The sequence below is a fragment of the Fundulus heteroclitus genome, chromosome 10, assembly GCF_011125445.2.
Source record: "Fundulus heteroclitus isolate FHET01 chromosome 10, MU-UCD_Fhet_4.1, whole genome shotgun sequence".
NCBI classification, from domain to species: Eukaryota; Metazoa; Chordata; class Actinopteri; order Cyprinodontiformes; family Fundulidae; genus Fundulus; species Fundulus heteroclitus.
The window spans coordinates 2,259,408-2,279,385 of NC_046370.1; the positions used below are offsets into that span (position 1 = coordinate 2,259,408).

Below are 19,978 nucleotides of genomic sequence, written 5' to 3' on the forward strand. Positions count from 1 at the left end.
AACAGCAAAGAAATATTTAAAATACAAACACAAAAGAAAACCAAAACCCAAAAACCTGGAGATTGCGACAGGAGGCAGTATCAAATTAGGTTAGAGGTCATAGTTTCTATTGAAAGAAATGTGATAGTATGTAAAAAGGGACATATTTATAAAAATATGCAGTTTATTTTCAGATTTTTATGTTACGTAATTAAACAAGACCGCAAAACCTGTAAACGCAAACATTATTCCCACTTTTATCCAGCTTTTTAAATATTATAATATGGAATTGTAAAACCAAAGAGACAATTATGGGCCAGCCCCGAAAGCGTTAATCTCAGCTTCCCCGATGAGCTCATTCGTCGCGTCCGCCGCTGTGATTAAAGATGACGCATGCCGCTTACGTCCCGATGACGTCACGCGGCAGGCGGAGAAATCGCGAGAGGACGCGGATGCCGCACGGTGCTCTAAATGCGGGCATCATAATAAACACAGATCGTCTGGCGAGCTGATGCGTTTCAGGCTCCGGACTGATTCCTGCTGCGCGGTGGAAAACGCGGCGGCGGCGGCAACGCGGCGGCGGCGGCGGCGGCAACGCGGCGGCGGCGGCGCGGTCTGCGGGCGGATGCTGTGATGCGGACTCCCAGCATCCTCCGCCCCGGCCGGGAGTGACCGTGGAGGAGCCGCGGCCGACAGGGAGGGGTCCTTTCATTCCGGGGCTTTTTCCTGCCGGATGGAGCCCGGCTATGCGCAGGCAGCGATGGCTGTGGGAGATGTGTCCCAGAGAGTGTGGGCTCGCAACGTAGCGGTGGAGAGGAAAAACCTCCTGACTGTCTGCAGGTCAGTCCTGGTTCTGGTTCTGGTTCTGGTTCTGGTTTTGGTCAGGGATGCTGCGTCCTGTCTGAGGTGGGACTTTAAAAGCTTAATACTCTCTACATTTTCTTGTAGAGATTATATTCTCTATTGCAACAAGGCTGGTTTCCTTATGACTTTACAACAAATATATATATATATATATATATATATATATATATATATATATATATATATATATATATATATATATATAAAAAACCAAACTTGCCTAATTAATTTAAATCTACATTATTGTAGCAGCTGTGGGCCTGGATAAAGTCTGTTTCACAACATTCTGGTAATAATGTTAAATTTCTACATCTGGTCAAGAGAAACTGTGAATGCCTTCATAATAATTTATTTTGTGAACTCTCATGCTGTGGTTGCCATGATGACAGGCTTCCTGGAGCCAGGACGGGCTGGCACCCCTAGGGACTGAGAGGAGGGGAGGCATAATGAGGCCTGCATGCACACAGTCCTTACTGGACTCCATGAGACAACATTTAGGCACCACGGATAAATGTTTGTACATTATGCATGTTTGCTGTTCTATGTCCTCTGCTGGGGCTCCGATCTGTGTTTTCATATGTTGCAACACAAGAGATAGTTGGTTGGTACAGTGTGAGGGTTGTTAAGGGGAATTGGCTGGAGGTGGGCAGGTCCAAAGTGGATTACTACTCCAACCTCATGAACATTTTAGCAGCAAATGCTATTTTATTGACTTTTTAAAAGGTCATAACGTTTGTCTTTCATTGTGTTTTTACAGAGAAGGCTATAATTACTGAGGTTAGAGGCGGTGCGCCGCCAATAATCTTCCTGGGTGAAACACGTGCCAAGAATGAAGCATGTGAGATGTTTCCGGTCAGAGTAACTGTCTAACAGAAAAGGAAGTGTTTTTAAATATATATATATATATAGATAGAAAGAAGAGGCTAGTTTACACAGCCTTACTTTTTTGTTAGGAAGTTATACTGGTTGTGTTTTTAGTGTCCAACTTTATTTATAAAGCCCTTTAAACACACAGGGACCAAAGCCTGGTACAAAAAAAACCCACAAATATAAACAGCATAAAATTCAGTGCGTGTTTCACACAGGATATTAACTGATCGCCTCCTACTTTTATTTACCATGTAAATAATGAAGGTCATCTCTGTAAATAAGGTTCAAATATAAACATGACAACATTTTCCCCACGTTAAAAATCGTTCTGAGGTTTTTCAGATTAGAGTTGGTTTAAAGTGGTTGAAGGCGACCTAGCTGTCTTGAACTAGCTGGAGGCTAGCTGTTAGCTTTAGCCTCCAGGAACAACCAAATCTGAGTTTATACTGCAGAGACACCCCTGTAAAAAAAAAAAAAAAAAAGTACTGAATTGCAGCAATGATTGCAACATCACTGTGTGCAACTTTCGTTGGGCCATATCATTTCGAGTACTTGGATGTCAGTAATATATGTGGCCCCTCCAAATGCATTGGATGCCCTCACCTGATGTATGTATCTTACCTGAGATGCTAAATCTCACAGACTGGTGGGGACATTGTGAGAAATCAAAACAATTCATTAATTCATTTTATTTGTTCTTTTCATGGTAATGTATTTAAATTCTGATTACAGAAAACAAAGTCTCAGTTGTGTAAGAACAGGAGCAGGTTGAAGAACACGCCGTATGAACCCTACACCCTTCTCGGTTCATAATAAATAAAAAATAGCACATCATGCCCTGAGCATGGGTTGGACAAATATAATAATACATTCTAGATGCTTTTACATTCCATTTCATACACTTTCATATTGTTTTTTTTTCTTAAACTTAAATTTAAATAGTGAAATGCTTGAGCAGTCTTTAAGGTCATGTTCCTGTAAGTTCCACTGTTTTACTCCAGTGACAGAAATTTGTTTTTATGTGTGGTTCTGGCAGACGGATATTTAAAATCTAATCGTCTTCTTGCTACTATCCTCATTCAAAGGAAACAGACTAACTTATAATGTTTTGCCTTATGCATAAATAAAGGAGTTTGGAATTTAACAAAATCCTTTATTTTTAAAAGTCCATACTTGGAATAACAGTTCAGAGATGTGTTCTCTTGGGCCAGCTCTATTTATAATCCTTATAGCTCTTTTTTATTAATACAATCAATGGCATTAGGTTGTTGGTATCTGAATTACCCCATACTTCTAAACAATAAAGAAAATATTGTCATGGTTGAAGGAAACAGAAACTTTACACTGGATAAACTTTACAAAAGCAGCAGCAAGAAAACAAACAAACAAACAAACAAACAAAAACTTATTATTAAATAAATAATATTATCTGTTGAGATGTTAACATTTTTAAAAGTGGCACATTTTAGAGGAGATAAATAAACCCCACAGGTGAATCTGAATCACTTTGCATGCAAGCTAATGTTAACAATGGAGCACAGCTTGCTGATACAGCAAGTTAGAAAAGTATCAGTTTTAAATGTTGCATATTTATTCATAGCGATTGTGTCATGATGCCTGTGTTCGTAGTAGGACAAAAGTGCAGACATGAGATGGGCATTATGAGGATTTCATGATAGTAATAGAAATCGTACAACTGGAACACAAGGAGAACGGGACATGAAAGCACAGGCAGTCACACGCAGGAGAACAGGGAGAGCGAGGGGAAACAATGTAAAGTCTAGCAGGAGGATCCAGTACAGAACAAAGGCCAACAGTGAACATAAATAAAAGTGTGGAGGTGTGAAGGGAGATAAATTACCGCAGAGAGAGCTGAACTAACACCCAATAAAACACTTAACCAAGAGGGAAAGACAAATATTGACTAAAGAGAAATCATATAGAATATGCAGGGAACAGAACACGAGACATAAGTAAGCAACTAAACCGAAAGCAATTAGGTAAGTATGGCAAGACCATATAGTACATAATAAACCACAGGAAAATTGTGAAAACAAAGACACAGAGGAAAACCAAAACATCCAAGGAAAACAACAATTGCTTCATAATTTGTGGAGATCATCCATCCCTCCATTCATCCATCCATCTATCCATCCATCCATCCATCCATCCATCCATCCTCTATAACCATTTAATCCTTTCCAGGGTCACATGAAAGTTCGAGCCTATACCAAGAAAAGTTTGTTTTCTGCATGCCTGGCAAGCATTTAAACTTCTTTATAACTGTTTCAAACAACAAATGTTCCCTTTAACTAGAGAAAACCATCCCTACCATGGCGTTAGGCCATAGCAATATACTATAAAGACTTCTGAAAATGGAGATGTTCGTTGGTTGCACTATTAGCTTTGTAATCAATTTTGTTTTGTCAGGTTGGGTGTAGCAAGTAATGTTTTCACTTATTAGATTTCATTTGTTAGCTCTCATTTCCTCACTTTGATTTTTTTAAATTTTATTCATAAAAAGCATTCTTAGCAGCAGTACTTGGTAGTAGAGGGACTTTGGTCCACCTAGTTTTACTAGTCACCCAGAGTGCTGTACAAGTAACAGAGGTTACAACAGGTAGACTTATGAGTGCAAAAGATTGTTTGCAGCACAAGTAGAGTAGATAATAAATTTTGTTTTCAAATGTCCTGTAATAGTCAACCAGATTGCGATCATCAGATAGTGATGTTTTCCTACTAATTTAGTATAACCATAAACATAATCCAAAAGACATACCAAACAGATTAAATCTTGTGGTGTGAAAAAACAAATGACATTAAGCTTCACAAAGACACATTTGTTCAAGCAGAAAACCTTACCCAAAGCTCTCAGTGTGGGGTCATTATCTACCTCTAAGACACTTGTGGACAAAATCCTTAATACCAGGAGAATTAAAGTTGCCTCAGCAGACATAAAAGCGAAAGGAAGGTAGATATTTCTTGATGTCACAGTGTCGTCAGAAGCTGTATGACGGTTAAGGATCTGATCTAAGAAGACATCCACACACTTTAGTGAAAAGTCCCTTTTTAGTAAAATTGTGAACTCATCTTTAGATCTCTGCTCTCAGTTAGTTTTGACAACAACCCGGTTCTGCCATGCCGGCCTGCTAATGAGAACGTGATGCCATTGTGGTCACTTTAAGGACAGTCGGCCAGTTCTGTCCAGTCCAACCTGAATGAGACATTGTTGTCTTTGGAACAATGGAGAGTGAAACTGCTTCAGTGTCTTCTGTTAAGATAAGCATTGTCTTATAGATGTGTGCAAACCATTTAAACAGGCAGACTCTGTGTTTTAAAGTCAATATATTTATGGACGAAAACAAATCAATTTTACTACAATTTATCACATCTTCAGCCGCCGCCTGTTTACCAAGACAATATCTCTCATAAGCATTAGAGATAGACCCTCTGAAATTTTTACTGCCAGAAAAAGCTTGTGGGTGGACATTTTTAGAGAAAATCTTTCTCAATCATCAACCCATAAAGGTGCCATGACATCATTTTATGAACCATTGCATGTAGTTGATATTGCTGCATATGTAAATTCTCCAAAGAATTTCATAAAAAAAATAAAAATAATGTCAATTTGTTGTTTTGTTGGGCCAAATGTCTCTCCTCAATAAAAGGGTTGTTCGCAGTAATGATATGCAGCTACTACCATATTTGGAAAACCGATCAAACGTGCCCCGCCACACTTTGTGTTGTTTGTTGGACAGGGAAGCAAGTTTTTTTTTTTTAAATCTATTTGCTCAAAAACCACGACTTGAATTCCCCCACAGGAAACGGTCTTTAGTAAAGTCCCCAGAGACAAACTTGTGAGTGTAAACTTTATGCATCTTAGACCACCCTCGGACATATCAGCTCTTTTTAGTAGTCGCTGTGAAGTTAGTTTGAGGTTGAATATGGGATATTCGCGCTCCATGGCTTCAGTGGTGACTGTCTCCTGTTCTGGCCGATACAGGGAGGCTGATCTGGGGCTCCCGTCTGATCACTGAATTACGTAGAAATACAACCTACCTAGAAAGACAACCCATTTTCTGATCCAATCGTTTTTGAGCAAAGCAACAAAGCTGACCGCCCCTGAGCAGGTGCTTTGGTATTCACTTTTGACATTAACATGGCGTCATCCGTGCATTAAGACCATTATACCCCCACGACCTCAGAAAAATTCATCTTGTTGTCATGACCCTTTTTTAAAAGCTGTGCAGATGTCATAGAAACATTTGAGTCACATCTCATCACAGCCAAAAAAGCTCTTAAGTACACCGGGTTGTCTGAGCTTCCTGAAAGTCTGCATGACCAGGTACTCTTCACAGTAAGTGGATGACATCAGGCCTCATTACAGAAAGGAAGATCCATCCACACAGCTCTAACAGTGATACTCTAAGTAATCACTGGGGTGTGTCATAACAATCTGTAGTATGATATCATTTTTTCTAAAGTCGTTGTATTAATAATAAAAAAAAAGTCCAGGCAGAGACAAATGCAGTTTCTAAATATCAAGAAGAAATTTTAAAAATTTACAGGACTGTCTCAGAAAATTTGAATATTGTGATCAAGTTCTTTATTTTCTGTAATGCAATTAAAAAACATGAAATGTCATACATTCTGGATTCATTACATATCAACTGAAATATTGCAAGCCTTTTATTGTTTTAATATCGCTGATTATGGCGTACAGCTGAAGAAAACTCAAAAATCCTATCTTAAAATATTAGAATATTTCCTCAGACCAAGTAAAAAAAAAATTATAACAGCAAAACAAAATCAAACATTTGAAAACGTCCATTAATGCACTCAGTACTTGGTTGGGAATCCTTTTGCACAGATTACTGCATGAATGCGGCGTGGCATGGAGGCAATCAGCCTGTGGCATTGCTGAGGTGTTATGGAGGCCCAGGATGCTTCAATAGCGGCCTTTAGCTCATTTGCATTGTTGGCTCTGGTGTCTTTCAGCTTCTTCTTCACAATACCCCACAAATTCTCTATGGGGTTCAGGTCAGGGGAATTGGCAGGCCAATCAAGGACAGTAATGCCATGGTCAGTACACCAGTTACTGTGAGAATCTTATGTCGTCTCTTAACCACTACCATACTTGTGATTTCTTCTGACTTTTGACTATTGAGCCGATGGGACAAGTGAATTTCTCCACTGTGAGATCAATAAAGCTTATCTTATCTTAGTTTACTGAACCAAGCTGAGTGTTTTTCAAGGCTCAGGAAACCCTGCAGTGTTTCCAGTTAATTAGACGATTCAAGTGATTAGTTGAATAGCCTACTAGTATACTTTTTCACGATACTCTAATATTTTGAGATAGGATATTTGGGTTTCTTATGCTGTAAGCCATAATCAGCGATATTAAAACAATAAAAGGCTTGCAATATTTCATTTGATTTGTATTGAATCCAGAATGTATGACATTTCATGTTTTTTAATTGCATTACAGAAAATAAAGAACTTCATCACAATATTCTAATTTTCTGAGACAGTCCTGTAGAATGTGATCTGCACCTCTTCGTTCCACCACCAAGTCTCCTTCGCTACTTTCTTTCCAGAAGAAATACCACGTACCCTCCTACCTGTCCCCCTGGTAGCCTTAGCTGTAGTTGTCCAGTCGTCTGGAAGCACCTCCTGGCCACCCAGAGCCTGTCTCAACTCTTCGCTGAAAGCCACACAACTTTCTGCCTTTCTCTTCTCAAGCACCATAGTTTACTTGAAACTTTGCCCATTCCTCCTGACAGATTCAGCCTCCTTTCTCACCCACACATTGGTAATCTTATCAATTAGTTGTCCCACATGCCAATCATTCTGACGCGCTTTCGTAACGTCAATGTGCGTGCTCGTTAGGGCTGAACGATTTTGTAAAATAATCTAATTGCAATTTTTTTCCTTAATATTGTAATTTTATACGATTTTTTTTCCAGTTTAATTTATCATGTGTTTCAAAACATATACAAACAACAAATCATTTTGTTTCCTCGTCATGTGGATTAGTTGCTAAAAGACCCACAGCATCTAAACTCAGATCAGAAATGATTGCGTTCTGCCTACAATATATTTCAATCAAAATTGCAATTTTGACTTTTCTCTGCATTAACCACAAGCAACAATAATGGCCTCTAAATAAAGATGTTTGTAAACAAGGACTATTTTAAATATGAACTTTTAATGTTTTTATTGATCAGAATATTATTCAAGAGAACAGCTTTTAATTTAATTGGACATCAATCCTTGTTGAACATAAAGTGCAACCAACAAGCAAGTCTATGTATTAAACTGATTGACCAGAACTTAATGCTATATATGATTATACAAACTCTAAAACGAGTAATAAAATTAGATTATCTCACTGCTGCAACTGTCTTCCCTTCCATGTGGAGGCAAACCCACTTTAAACATTTTACCAACACCTAATGGACGCGTCTAATTCCCTAATTGTTACATAGCCAAAAATTGCAGACCTCTGCGATTTGGAAATTACGTTATTTTAAATCACGATTATATTGAAAATGCGATTAATTGTTCAGCCCTAGTGCTCGTTCCTTGTTAGTTTCTGCTTGCTGGCTGCTGATGCGCACTTGTAGGGTTTAAGTATCTGGTTAGCTTAGCGGTTAGCTTAGCAGTTAGCTTCAGTGTTAGCCGTTCATTGTAGCTCCGCTGCTCTCACTGTATACTTTGAACATGGCTGAGAGTTGCAAGAAACAAACCGCGTACATGTTTATGAGAAGAAGAAGAAAAAGGCCTCAGTAGAAAGAGATGAGACCAGCGTGAATTTTGGAGATTTTTTTTAACGTGATTCACTCTGACGATGGGAAGAGCAGGTAAGATAGCCATCCGCATGCACAGTTATTCAAAAAGTGACTTGGGGAAACTTCTGGAAAAATCGCAGACTCTACCTTTAAGTAACTTTGTAACACATTTGACAGCATGCTTAGGGTTACCTGCTGTCCCCATTCTTCACAGTTGGCATAGTTTTCTTCTGCTTCCTGCAAATGTTACAATGGTTTAGTCTCATCAGACTGCAGAACAGCTCTTAACAAATTAAGGTGTTTTTACCCGAGTGCTTTTGCCCGCTGATATCTGGAGTATAATGCGTGTTCTTCGCTTTTATGTTGGTACAAAACCCTTTTACCGGCTTTAGGTCGCATCTTCACAAGATCTTATGGTTCTGTTCAGGCAATTGATAGATGCATCAAAAACCAAAAATACGTTTGTCTCCGGGACACAAAACCAGACTACTTTTTGGTAGCTTGATAGCTGGTATTTTCCATGGTGTTAATATTTGCAATTTGCATCTCTAGGTTGTAACCAGTGACAAACCAGACTAGTAGAAGTTCACAATTCCCTTTCTGATATCTTGGCTGATTGCTTTAGATTTTTTCCATGAAGTCCAACAGGGAAACGTTTTTTTTTTTTTTTTTTTTTTTTTTTTAATACGGTGTTTTCTTTAAATACAGACAGACAAGTGTGGCTCCATCTACCTCAGGTGTTCAGATGTTACAAAGCTATGAAACTACCCTCTGGGCTTTCACAATTGTTTAAACACTTAGTAATCTTTATTTAGGCAAACGGCTGACTCTGAAGATAGAATTACACAAATATTTCTCATCATTATATTATTCTTATTAATAATAATAATATTAACGAGTACAAATATTTTTAGGGTTAAGCAAAAACAGGCTAGTTTAGTCTGATTTAATGTCAGACAGTGAGGAAAAAGGAAACATGTTTTTTTCATGCAGTGTATGTTAAATATCTGGTTTCAGCTGGAAAGTGGTTGCAACATTTACGATTGAAAGGAAAAATAGTAGCAAGAAAATGTGAGCTGGCTGCATTTAAACATCCTTCCCCAGTACAGTACAGTCATATTTTGATCATCTGTTAAGTTTCCTGCTGGGAAATCAATTTCCACTTCAACCGTATTCTCTGTTTTGTTTTTATTTCTTCCGCCTGCAGGTTTTCCGTTAAGACCCTGTTAGAGAAATACACAGCCGAGCCCATCGACGACTCATCTGAAGAGTTCATCAATTTTGCAGCAGTCCTCGAACACATCGTTAGTCATCGTTTTAAAGGTAAGACGCCAGTGTGTCCGACCTCAACTTTAGCTTGAAGAACCAAAGTTAGACAAAATATGCGAGATACTGGCTGTCAGGATTCGGTGCCACACATCTAACTGGTTCAGGGATCTACCGTCTTAAAATAAATGTGTTTATTTTCCAGGCTCTAGTAGCTGGTTTGACGGCCAGAGGAGTTACTGGGACTATATCCGCTTGGCATGCGCTAAAGTCCCTAACAGCTGCATCAGCAGCATTGAGAGCATGGAAAACATCAACACATCTCGAGCAAAGGTGAGCCATGTCATGACAACGTAGCTGTTTTTAAATCCCACAACTTGATATTAATAAGCACTGCTGTAACTGCTTAATCTCATTGGTATGGTAACATGGGTTTGTATCTGAAAAGAATAAAATAGTTGCACAAATGATACAAAATATATGGGAGACTTTCAGATCTGCTATCAGGCATTCAGACAAACCTCCTGAGTCATAAAGTTGTTTTTTATTTGTTGTTGTTGTTTAGATACGAGGAAGGCATTAAATTTCCTTTTGACTAAATCTGCAGCGCTACGAGTCCAATTCGAGGGACCTGTAGGAAGAGTTATGTAGCTTAAAGTTCACACCCGAGCTTGGTATGTGCTCCTTTAAAATAAAGTGTTGGTAGCTTATTTACGTTTGAGGTTGCCTTTCAGGGTCGAGCCTGGATGAGAGTTGCCCTCATGGAGAAGAGGCTGTCTGAGTACATCGCCACTGCACTGCGGGACAGCAGGACAACCAGGTCAGAAACTCCACACCCGCCCCACCCTGACAACATCCTTCCTCTGTATCCTGAAATGAAATGTGTTTCTTCATAGCTGCTGCTGTTGTTGTTGTGCTTCAGGAGGTTCTATTCAGAAGGAGCCATAATGCTGAGAGAAGAGTCCACAGTGCTAACTGGGATGCTCATAGGTCTAGGAGCCATAGATTTTAGGTAAGGAGGGTCTGGTTAATCTTCAGAGAGACTGGATTTTTTTTTAAATATGTAATTTATTGTATTAATCTTGAGTGGGTTTCTTCCTGCAGTTTCTGCCTCAAAGGAGAGGCCCTGGATGGGAAATCTCCAGCCGTGATTGATTACACTCCATACTTGAAATTTACACAAAGGTAACTACGGTAACAGAGCAAATCAACCAGATTTTGACACACAGGGAATGTTTAATGTTTCTCTCTGGTACTTCATCTTTAAGATGAGAAACTCTCTCTATGCTTCAGCCCCCCCCCCCCCCCATTCCCTTTAAAACAGGAAAACACAGATAGGAAAGGTCTGCAATGTATGGATCCATCCATCCACCCATCCATCCATCTATCCATCCATTCATCCATCCATCCATTCATTGGTGTATCCATCCATCCATCCATCCATCCATCCATCCATCCATCCATCCATCCATCCATCCATTCATTGGTGTATCCATCCATCCATTCATTGGTGTTTCCATCAATCAATCCATCCATCCATCCATCCATTCATCCATTCATTCATCCATCCATTCATTGGTGTATCCATCCAACCATTCATTGGTGTTTCCATCCATCCATCCATCCATCCATCCATCCATTCATCGATCCATTCATCTATCCATCCATCCATCCATTAATTGGTGTTTCCATCCATCCATTAATTGGTGTTTCCATCCATCCATTCACCCATCCATCCATCCATTCATCCATCCATCCATTTATCCATCCATCAATCCATCTATTGGTGTTTCCATCCATCCATCCAACCATTCATTGGTGTTTCCATCCATCCATCCATTGGTGTTTTCATCCATCCATCCATCCATCCATTGGTGTTTCCATCCATCCATCCATCCATCCATCCATCCATTGGTGTTTCCATCCATCCATTCATTGGTGTTTCCATCCATCCATCAATCCATCTATTGGTGTTTCCATCTATCCATTCATTGGTGTTTCCATCCATCCATCCATCCATCCATTCATCAATCCATCTATTGGTGTTTCCATCCATCCATCCATCCATCCATCCATCCATCCATCCATCCATCCATCCATTCATTGGTGTATCCATCCATCCATTCATTGGTGTTTCCATTAATCAATCAATCCATCCATCCATCCATTCATTCATCCATTCATTCATCCATCCATTCGTGTATCCATCCAACCATTCATTGGTGTTTCCATCCATCCATCCATTCATCCATCCATCCATCCATCCATCCATTCATCTATCCATCCATCCATCCATTAATTGGTGTTTCCATCCATCCATTAATTGGTGTTTCCATCCATCCATTCACCCATCCATCCATCCATTCATCCATCCATCCATTTATCCATCCATCAATCCATCTATTGGTGTTTCCATCCATCCATCCAACCATTCATTGGTGTTTCCATCCATCCATCCATTGGTGTTTTCATCCATCCATCCATCCATTGGTGTTTCCATCCATCCATCCATCCATCCATCCATCCATTGGTGTTTCCATCCATCCATTCATTGGTGTTTCCATCCATCCATCAATCCATCTATTGGTGTTTCCATCTATCCATTCATTGGTGTTTCCATCCATCCATCCATCCATCCATCCATTCATCAATCCATCTATTGGTGTTTCCATCCATCCAACCATTCATTGGTGTTTCCATCCATCCATCCATCCATCCATCCATCCATCCATCCATCCATCCATCCATCCATCCATCCATCCATCCATCCATCCATCCATCCATCTACCAGACCACTGTTGGAATATCTCCTATGTGTTTATTTTGATTTGTTTGGGCTCAAAAGGAAAATTCATATGTAGTGTTCATGTGTTCATGTGTGTTTTCTATACTGCGGACTGTGTTTGATTTTTATTTCTGCCTCGTTGTTATTGTATTATTGTATAAGTAACCACATGTTGAGCATTGTACAACCCAGAGTCAAATTCCTCATATGGAGACACAACCCTGGCAAATAAAGCTGATTCTGAATGAGTAGGAACCTTGTGTAGAGTAATAAAATACTGTGGCTCTCTATTCAGCTATGAATACTTGAGTGATGATGATGATGATCGACGGAGTGTGGACAGCAGCACCAGCGACGACAGCGTCCCCGAACACCCGTACGTCCCCCTGGTCACCGACGAGGAGAGCTGGAGCACCAAGTGCCGCAAAATGGAGCAGCGGTTTAAGATCGTCAACGCCCAGAAGGTGTTCAGACATTTCTAAGAGTTGGATCACAAAAGAAAAATACCTTTTTAAAGTATATTGTCAAGTACTTTTTGTAAAAAAACAAAAAAAGACATTTGGAAATGCCTTTTTCAGGGGTACCTGGAGGAGCTTGTGCGCTTGCGTGAGTCTCAGCTGAAGAACGTGGAGACAGAAAACAAGAAGCTGAAGGCCCAGCTGGAGGAGGCACAGAACCAGAGCCAACAGGAAAAGAAAGAGCTGGAGGCGGTTATCCTGGAGCTCCAGGAGCAACTGTGAGTGTGTCATACATAAAGCCTTAATCAGCGTTGAATAATGTTTTTCACAGCAGAACACTTAAGTACGGAGCCCTAGAGGGGTAATCGCAAAATGTTTTGCATGTTGAGAGAATATGCGCTCGTTTTACTACATTGTGCGCACGTTTAACTAAATTGTGCACTCGTTTTACTAAATCATGTGCACAATTTACTATATCTTGCTCTCGTTTTACTATAGTGTGAGCTCATTTAAAGCACAGTAAAACGAGGGCACAATTTATTAAACGAGAGCACAATAGTGAACATGGTTATAGAACATTGTGTGCACGATCTACTTAAACATAGCCACAATATGTAAAACGTGCACTCAATATTGTCTTGACACATGTAAACATGAGCACGTTATAGTATATTCGAGATCTCGATCTACCAAAACGCACCCACCAATAATTAAAACGTGTGCTCGAATAAGTTTTATTAATTCGAGTGCTCAATTAAATGAAAACGTGCTCACAAATTATCACGACCTGAAAAAAAATATCACTTAAAGTGAGCTCTCTCAGGCTCCCAACATAAGAGCAGGTGGTGGGGAAAAGAGCTGTAGCGCCTCACGTGGTGACTGAAGAATATAGCAGCTTAATTTATTTTACATTTAAAAATAAATTTCTTTCAGATATTTCATAACGTAGCAGACTATTTTTTTTTATTTATTTTTTTGCAACTGAGAAATTAAGAAGAATCTTTCATTTTTATTAAGTTCCTCTTTTTTGGACAATCACACTTTACGTTTTCCCCCATATTGGCTTTTGCAAGGATAATAAAACTGCACATTTAGGTCATGTTTTACCCACTTGTGTTTTAGGACAAGCTTGATTCCTTGTGATTCTAACCACCTGGCCAAAAACCTGCCGATCCCCCTCATCAACCAGTGGCCGACCCTCGAGCCGTACAACATCCAGGAAGACATGAAACTGTTCCGCAGGTTTGACTCACTGCCTCGCGGTAACGCTCGACCCAAATGCAACTATGTGAATTTATTTTTGTGTCATAAGACCAAAAAAATCTTCTTCTTTTTTCCCCTCAGAGATCTGAAAACACATTAATTTTTGCACAATATAATAAAATGTGTGCAGTAAGAAATATTAGGAAACATTAAATAATACAGATGTTGTATTAGCTCTTTGAAATTACCAGAGGGTAAAATATACAATTTAGATTTACTTGGGTTAAAATACATTACGTAATCAAAAAGATTCTAATAATTACTTGCTGTGTTTTTGAGGACGACTAACTAAAGATGTCATGTTAAACTAAGTGGGCTCACCCTGACATTAATTTAAGTTGAATTTTGCATTATTATATACTCTTACAGTGCGATATGTACAATATGTGCAAAAGCTTTTAAAACAGTTTATTCCAGTGACACCTGTCTCACTTAAATATCGTATTCTCTTGTTTTTCCAATGTTGAAGAGTGGCTAACAATAACAGGGGTTTGTATTGTTTTTTTTTTTTTTTTTTTTTTTTTTTTACAGTTTTTCTGTCTTTTTCACTCTTATTTGGTAATTATTTTATTTTTTGTCATGTTAGAATGTGTTCCAGGGATACAGGAAGTCAAGGATTATAATTTAAACACTTCTTAACACTATGCTAAATAAAAAGAATAGCTAAAATAAAAAGTAAAGAGTACATTACAACAATTCTTTGGCAAAGACTTTTTCATTATAGGAATTGTTAGTGGTATCCATTAATTGGCAGTGGTATTTTTCTAAGAAAAACAATATTTTTTCACATTGTTTTTTTACCCTCACAGCTGGAGAAATGTATACTAAATAATAAAAGTACTCAAAGTAAAAGTTCGATTCTGCCGTTTGAGTTAAGGATGATTTTACAGCCTTTTACACGTCATTACCAAGGGGTGCCATTAAATGTAGACACAATCTAATAATAATAATATCCACTGGCGCACGCCGACAAAAGAAGCAGAACACAACAGGTTTATTGAGTGCTTTCAATTTGTCGGTCAATTAATTTCAAGTGAATGTGATTTCCAGGCGTGCCTGGAGGCCTGCTGCTGAATGTCATCCTCTCCTGTCTTCTTGTTGACCTGCAGGAGGAGTTTCCCCAGCACAGAGCTGCTGTCAGTGGAGGTCAGCCTGGAGTCGGACTCCCAAAGGACCCGGGGCAAACAGAACGGAGGAGCCTGGTGCTCAGGTGACGCCTCAGCCGCGTTCGCTGCACCCCAAGGGTTCGCTTTTTTTAAACTGTTGATGAATGATTAGCCTAAAGATTTAAAATCACCGTTCTTGTGTGTGTGTGTCTTGTGTCGTTCCAGAGAAGGACTACACCCCCTCCATGATGGGCCTGTGTGGGTCTCTGGCTTCTTTCCCGAGCACCAAATCTCTGGCTAGTCTCAAATCAAGCGAGTGCCTGGTCAACATCAGCACAGAGAACAGCCCCGCTCTCTCCCCCAGCTAGGGGACGCCAAAGACACACGGGGAAAAGCAGACGACTCGACTTCAAAAACAAAGCGCCTGCTCCTGACTGACGTGTGCGCTCATCAGACCCTTTACCTTCACTCTCTGAGCCTGTACCCTCTCTCAAATCAAGCTTGTGTGAAGGAGGAACCCCCCGCCTGTCCTGCACTTTCCAGGAATTGCTGCTGTACTGCCTCCGTCCTCAGCTCCCACCGTACTGCAGAGCCGCTTCCAGCTTCACGTCTCTTGCGTCGCGACGCCACACTCTGCGCAGATAAAGTCCCGTATCATCATCAGTCATCGCCGTATGTTCCTGTCCGTTGAGTCCACCGAGTCTGTGTCTTTATCAGCCCGTCTGCGTATTCTCTCTGTCGCCTAACACGGGCGGATTGGCTCAGCTGTTGTAACTTTTTTAGGATATATAAGCAGCCTTTTACCATAGCAAAATTCACTATTATAAGAGATTGGAGCGAGGTTTGAGACAAGTGGTCTGTGGCGGAAGATATAACAGAGAAAGTCTGTCATCTTCCTGTAGGAGAATAGTAAGCAAACTGTTGTAAACGACGGCAAAGTGTTTTGGGACTATGCAGGATTAATGTTAATGTGTTTTTCTACCCGCTCCATGAAATGATTCGAGTAGATGAAAAGTAGTGAATGTGCCATGTCTGTGTGTTTTTCTTTGCTTTCCCCATATAGTCGTCTTTGTTTTAATTTTCTGACTAGTTTCATGGTGAGTGGCGGCCTCCATGCTTATTGACAAGCCCTGGTAAAGATGTGTAAAAAAACTAACAAACAAAAAAAAGGTGTATAAATGCGTCTTTCACTGCAGCAGCATAGTCCATCCATCCATGGTCTCTATCCTGGACAACCATCCACACACACTCGTATATAAGGGCAGTTTAGAGAGACCAATTGTAGCATAACCGCACAGTAAAAATTAGAGAACAATCTAACTTTTAATCTGAGAACATTGATTTAATAAGGAATTCACTAAGTTTCACCTCTGCCTCTGATAATCAGTTTGAACCACTTTTTAGCTCAAGCACTTTCACCGTTTCACAAGGTTGGAGAATACGTTGAGAGAGATCCTTGACTTCTTTGCACTCCTCCAGAGTCCCGGGTCATCTCTTCTGCTCTCTTCTCATCAGCTCTCATCATAGTTTTTCTACAGGATTTAGGTCTGGGGGGGGCAGAGAAGAAGGTTCATTTTTGCTGAACCTTTTCTGTGTTCAATTGGCCGTGTGTTTTTGACCAATATCCAGCTAAAATATCCAATTATGACCCATTTTAGTGTGCTGGTGGTATTTCAAAGAGTTCCTCTTAATAAGATCTCCAGGACCTTGGGGAGAGAAACAGGCCCAGAGCATCACAGATCCGTCGTCATGCCTAAAAGTGAAAGATCCTTTCCATCGTAAAGCATAGAGGAGGATCAATGATGCTGCATATTTATCTTTTCTTTTTTTCTTATAAGATCAAGCCTACCTGGATTGTTGTTCGCTAAAAAGTACAATCTTTGACTCATCCGATCAAACTGCACCTTTCCAAGTTGCTTTTAACAAACTCCACGTGTTCATATTAGTAATAATTGGACATAAAATGATTTTTCCAGCCCGGATTTCTTTACAAACCATTTGGCATTTAAAAAGTGCCAAAGAGACTTAATGAACCCAAGGTGGCCCTTTCAGGTGCCGTTCTTTAGCAGCCACTTTTTTATCACAATTTCACGTCTTTTAATTATGTAGTGGCTAAAAGAAACTGGCATCTGTTGCATGTTATATTTGTACCCCTGGGGGGTAAAAAAGAAAAACAGAAAATTGGCCTGTTATTGGGAACTTTTCTAGAGACTCTAATCAATTTCAAAAGTAAATTATATTAGCAAAACCAAAATTTTGAAACCACTAATGTGCTACTTGTCTTCATTAAATACTGTAATGTCCTGTTTTTCTTCCTTTCAAATAATTGCACTCAAATTAAAGGTTATTTTTCTAATATTTCCAGTGTGAGATTATGCTGCTGCAATAAAAGCTGAATTTATTTTTAACTTTTTACACATCTTTAACATTACTTTCAGTAAAAATGGAGGATTCTGTTTTTTTTTTTATCAACATATTTCAATCTAATGCAGTGGGATTGAAAGCTGGAAATCATTGCATTACTCAAAACTGCAATAAAACTGCCTTTTTTTTTTTGGAAACAGTAACAGCTGTTGTGTACTTGTTATTTCTCAAAATTAGCATTGCCAAGTTCTAACGCTGTAGTATTGATTGGAGATAAGTGTCTAGCCACTGATAAAAACGAGAAGATGAACACTCAGTGCTTTGTCAGCTTTTTGAAGCTTCTTTGGTATCACCGCCCAGCCAAAGTTGTATTTTGGAGGGCAGAATTTCAATATCTGCTGAAATACCAGAAAGAAAATTTAAGGTTTCTTGATTTTGCATAAAAAAACAACAACCTCACAGCGCATTTGCGAGGTTAAACACAGATGTTGTATTAGAGGCCTAACTCACACACTGCAAAAACAGAACTAAAAACAAGTTAAATTTTCTTAAAATAAGTGTATTTGTCCTTGATTTGAGCAGGTAAATGAGACTATTTGCCAATGGAATAAGATTTTTCCTTTTAAAATAGGAACAATTCATCTCCATCATCTTATTTCAAGTGCAGGATGTCTAATTATCTTATATTAGGGGTAAAGATACTCATTCCATTGGTGGATAATCTTATTTACTGGCTCAAATCGAGGACAAATAGACTAACTTTAAGAACATTTTACTTGTTTTTAGATCCGTTTTTGCAGTGCAATCTCTAGTCTGATTCATCCTAAAAGCGTTTTATCGGGTTGCGTCAGGACGGCCATGTTCTTCCACAACACATATTGTCATGTTGGAACAGGAAGAGATCATTCCTAAACTCCTCCAACAAAGTTGCTAAGCATGAAATTATGATTTTGATGCAGTACCCGAGAAGCTGATTGATTGCAACACCTGAATGACTTGAAATGTTGAGCAAATTCATCTGGAAATATGTTGTTTAACATACAGTGTCTTTGAAAACTAGTTGAATGATGTTGTGACTGCCATAATGACTAAAAGGAGTTTTTAAATTTGCCCTGCGATAGACTGGCGACCTGTCCAGGGTGTACCCCGCCTCTCACCCATTGACAGCTGGAGATAGGCACCACACTGCAAAAACAGAACTAAAATAAGTTAAAATCTTCTTGAAATTAATGTATTTGTCCTTTATTTGAGCAGGTTAATAAGATAATCTGCCAATGGAATAAGATTTTTGCACTTAAAATGGGAAGAACTCATCTCCATCATCTTATTTCAAGTGCATTATATCTAATTATCATATTTTAGGGGTAAAATTACTATTTCCATTGGCAGATAATGTTATTTACCTGCTCAAATCAAGGACAAATGCACTAATTTCAAGATAATTTTACTTATTTTTAGGTTTGTTTTTGCAGTGCAGCACCCCTCGTGACCCCACAAGGGATAGACGTGTTAGAAAATGGATGGATGGATGAACTATTTGCAGTTTTTTTCATTCTTGGTGTGATTGTGAAGCAGTGTTGTTGTTTTTAAAAGCATTACATGAATACGTTTTACGCTGACACTCACTTACTGCAAATCTTAACTGTTTGGATGATGTCGGTCGCCGGCCTAGATTGCAAAACACACTCTGGTGTTCATTTGCATCTAGATTACAAACTGCTTTCACATTCGACTTCCTTTTCATAAAAAAAAAAAAAAAATCCACAACGTCATGTTGATTTAACAGCAGAAGAAAGTCGCACGCTGGGGATTGGTGTGAAGCCACAGCACAGAGTCTGCTAACTTCAGTGTCAGTTTACTGTAAAACACACCAAGCCCACCCCCCTCCCAGTCCCACTTTCTTTTCAAGCCATTCCTTTACAAATTAACTTCGTCTTGCATGACATTTTCTCTCTTCGAATGAGTTTGAAATAGCACATAGGAGGTCTGAGGTCAGGCTCATTTATCCATTGCCTCGGTCAAATAGACAGAGCTAAGCAAACATTAGCTGATGGTCCTTTAGTTAATGTTAGAAATGCTTTATGCAGGGCATACATTCCCGATTGACATACTGTCCAGTTAGCGCCCTGGCTGTGAACGAATGGATGCCAGTGGGTTTGTGATAAGTTTGACTTTAGTTATCGAGCTTTGTCTCAGTTTCTTTCAGGGTGTGACATCAATTCTCGGGTGCAG

The 19,978-nt window shown here is 39.4% G+C and overlaps 1 protein-coding gene across 1 annotated transcript; it reads left to right on the top strand.

Moving 5' to 3' along the window:
• The first annotated feature begins 393 nt into the window (after positions 1 to 393).
• Positions 394 to 17,946, top strand: rundc3ab (RUN domain containing 3Ab). Its single transcript, XM_036141788.1, has 11 exons — positions 394 to 819; positions 9,712 to 9,827; positions 9,976 to 10,103; positions 10,505 to 10,590; positions 10,693 to 10,782; positions 10,875 to 10,955; positions 12,851 to 13,019; positions 13,134 to 13,291; positions 14,136 to 14,255; positions 15,386 to 15,486; positions 15,608 to 17,946. The coding sequence occupies exons 1-11, from the start codon at positions 713 to 715 to the stop codon at positions 15,748 to 15,750; spliced, it is 1,299 nt and encodes a 432-aa protein (XP_035997681.1). The 5' UTR covers positions 394 to 712; the 3' UTR covers positions 15,751 to 17,946.
• Positions 17,947 to 19,978: the final 2,032 nt, after the last annotated feature.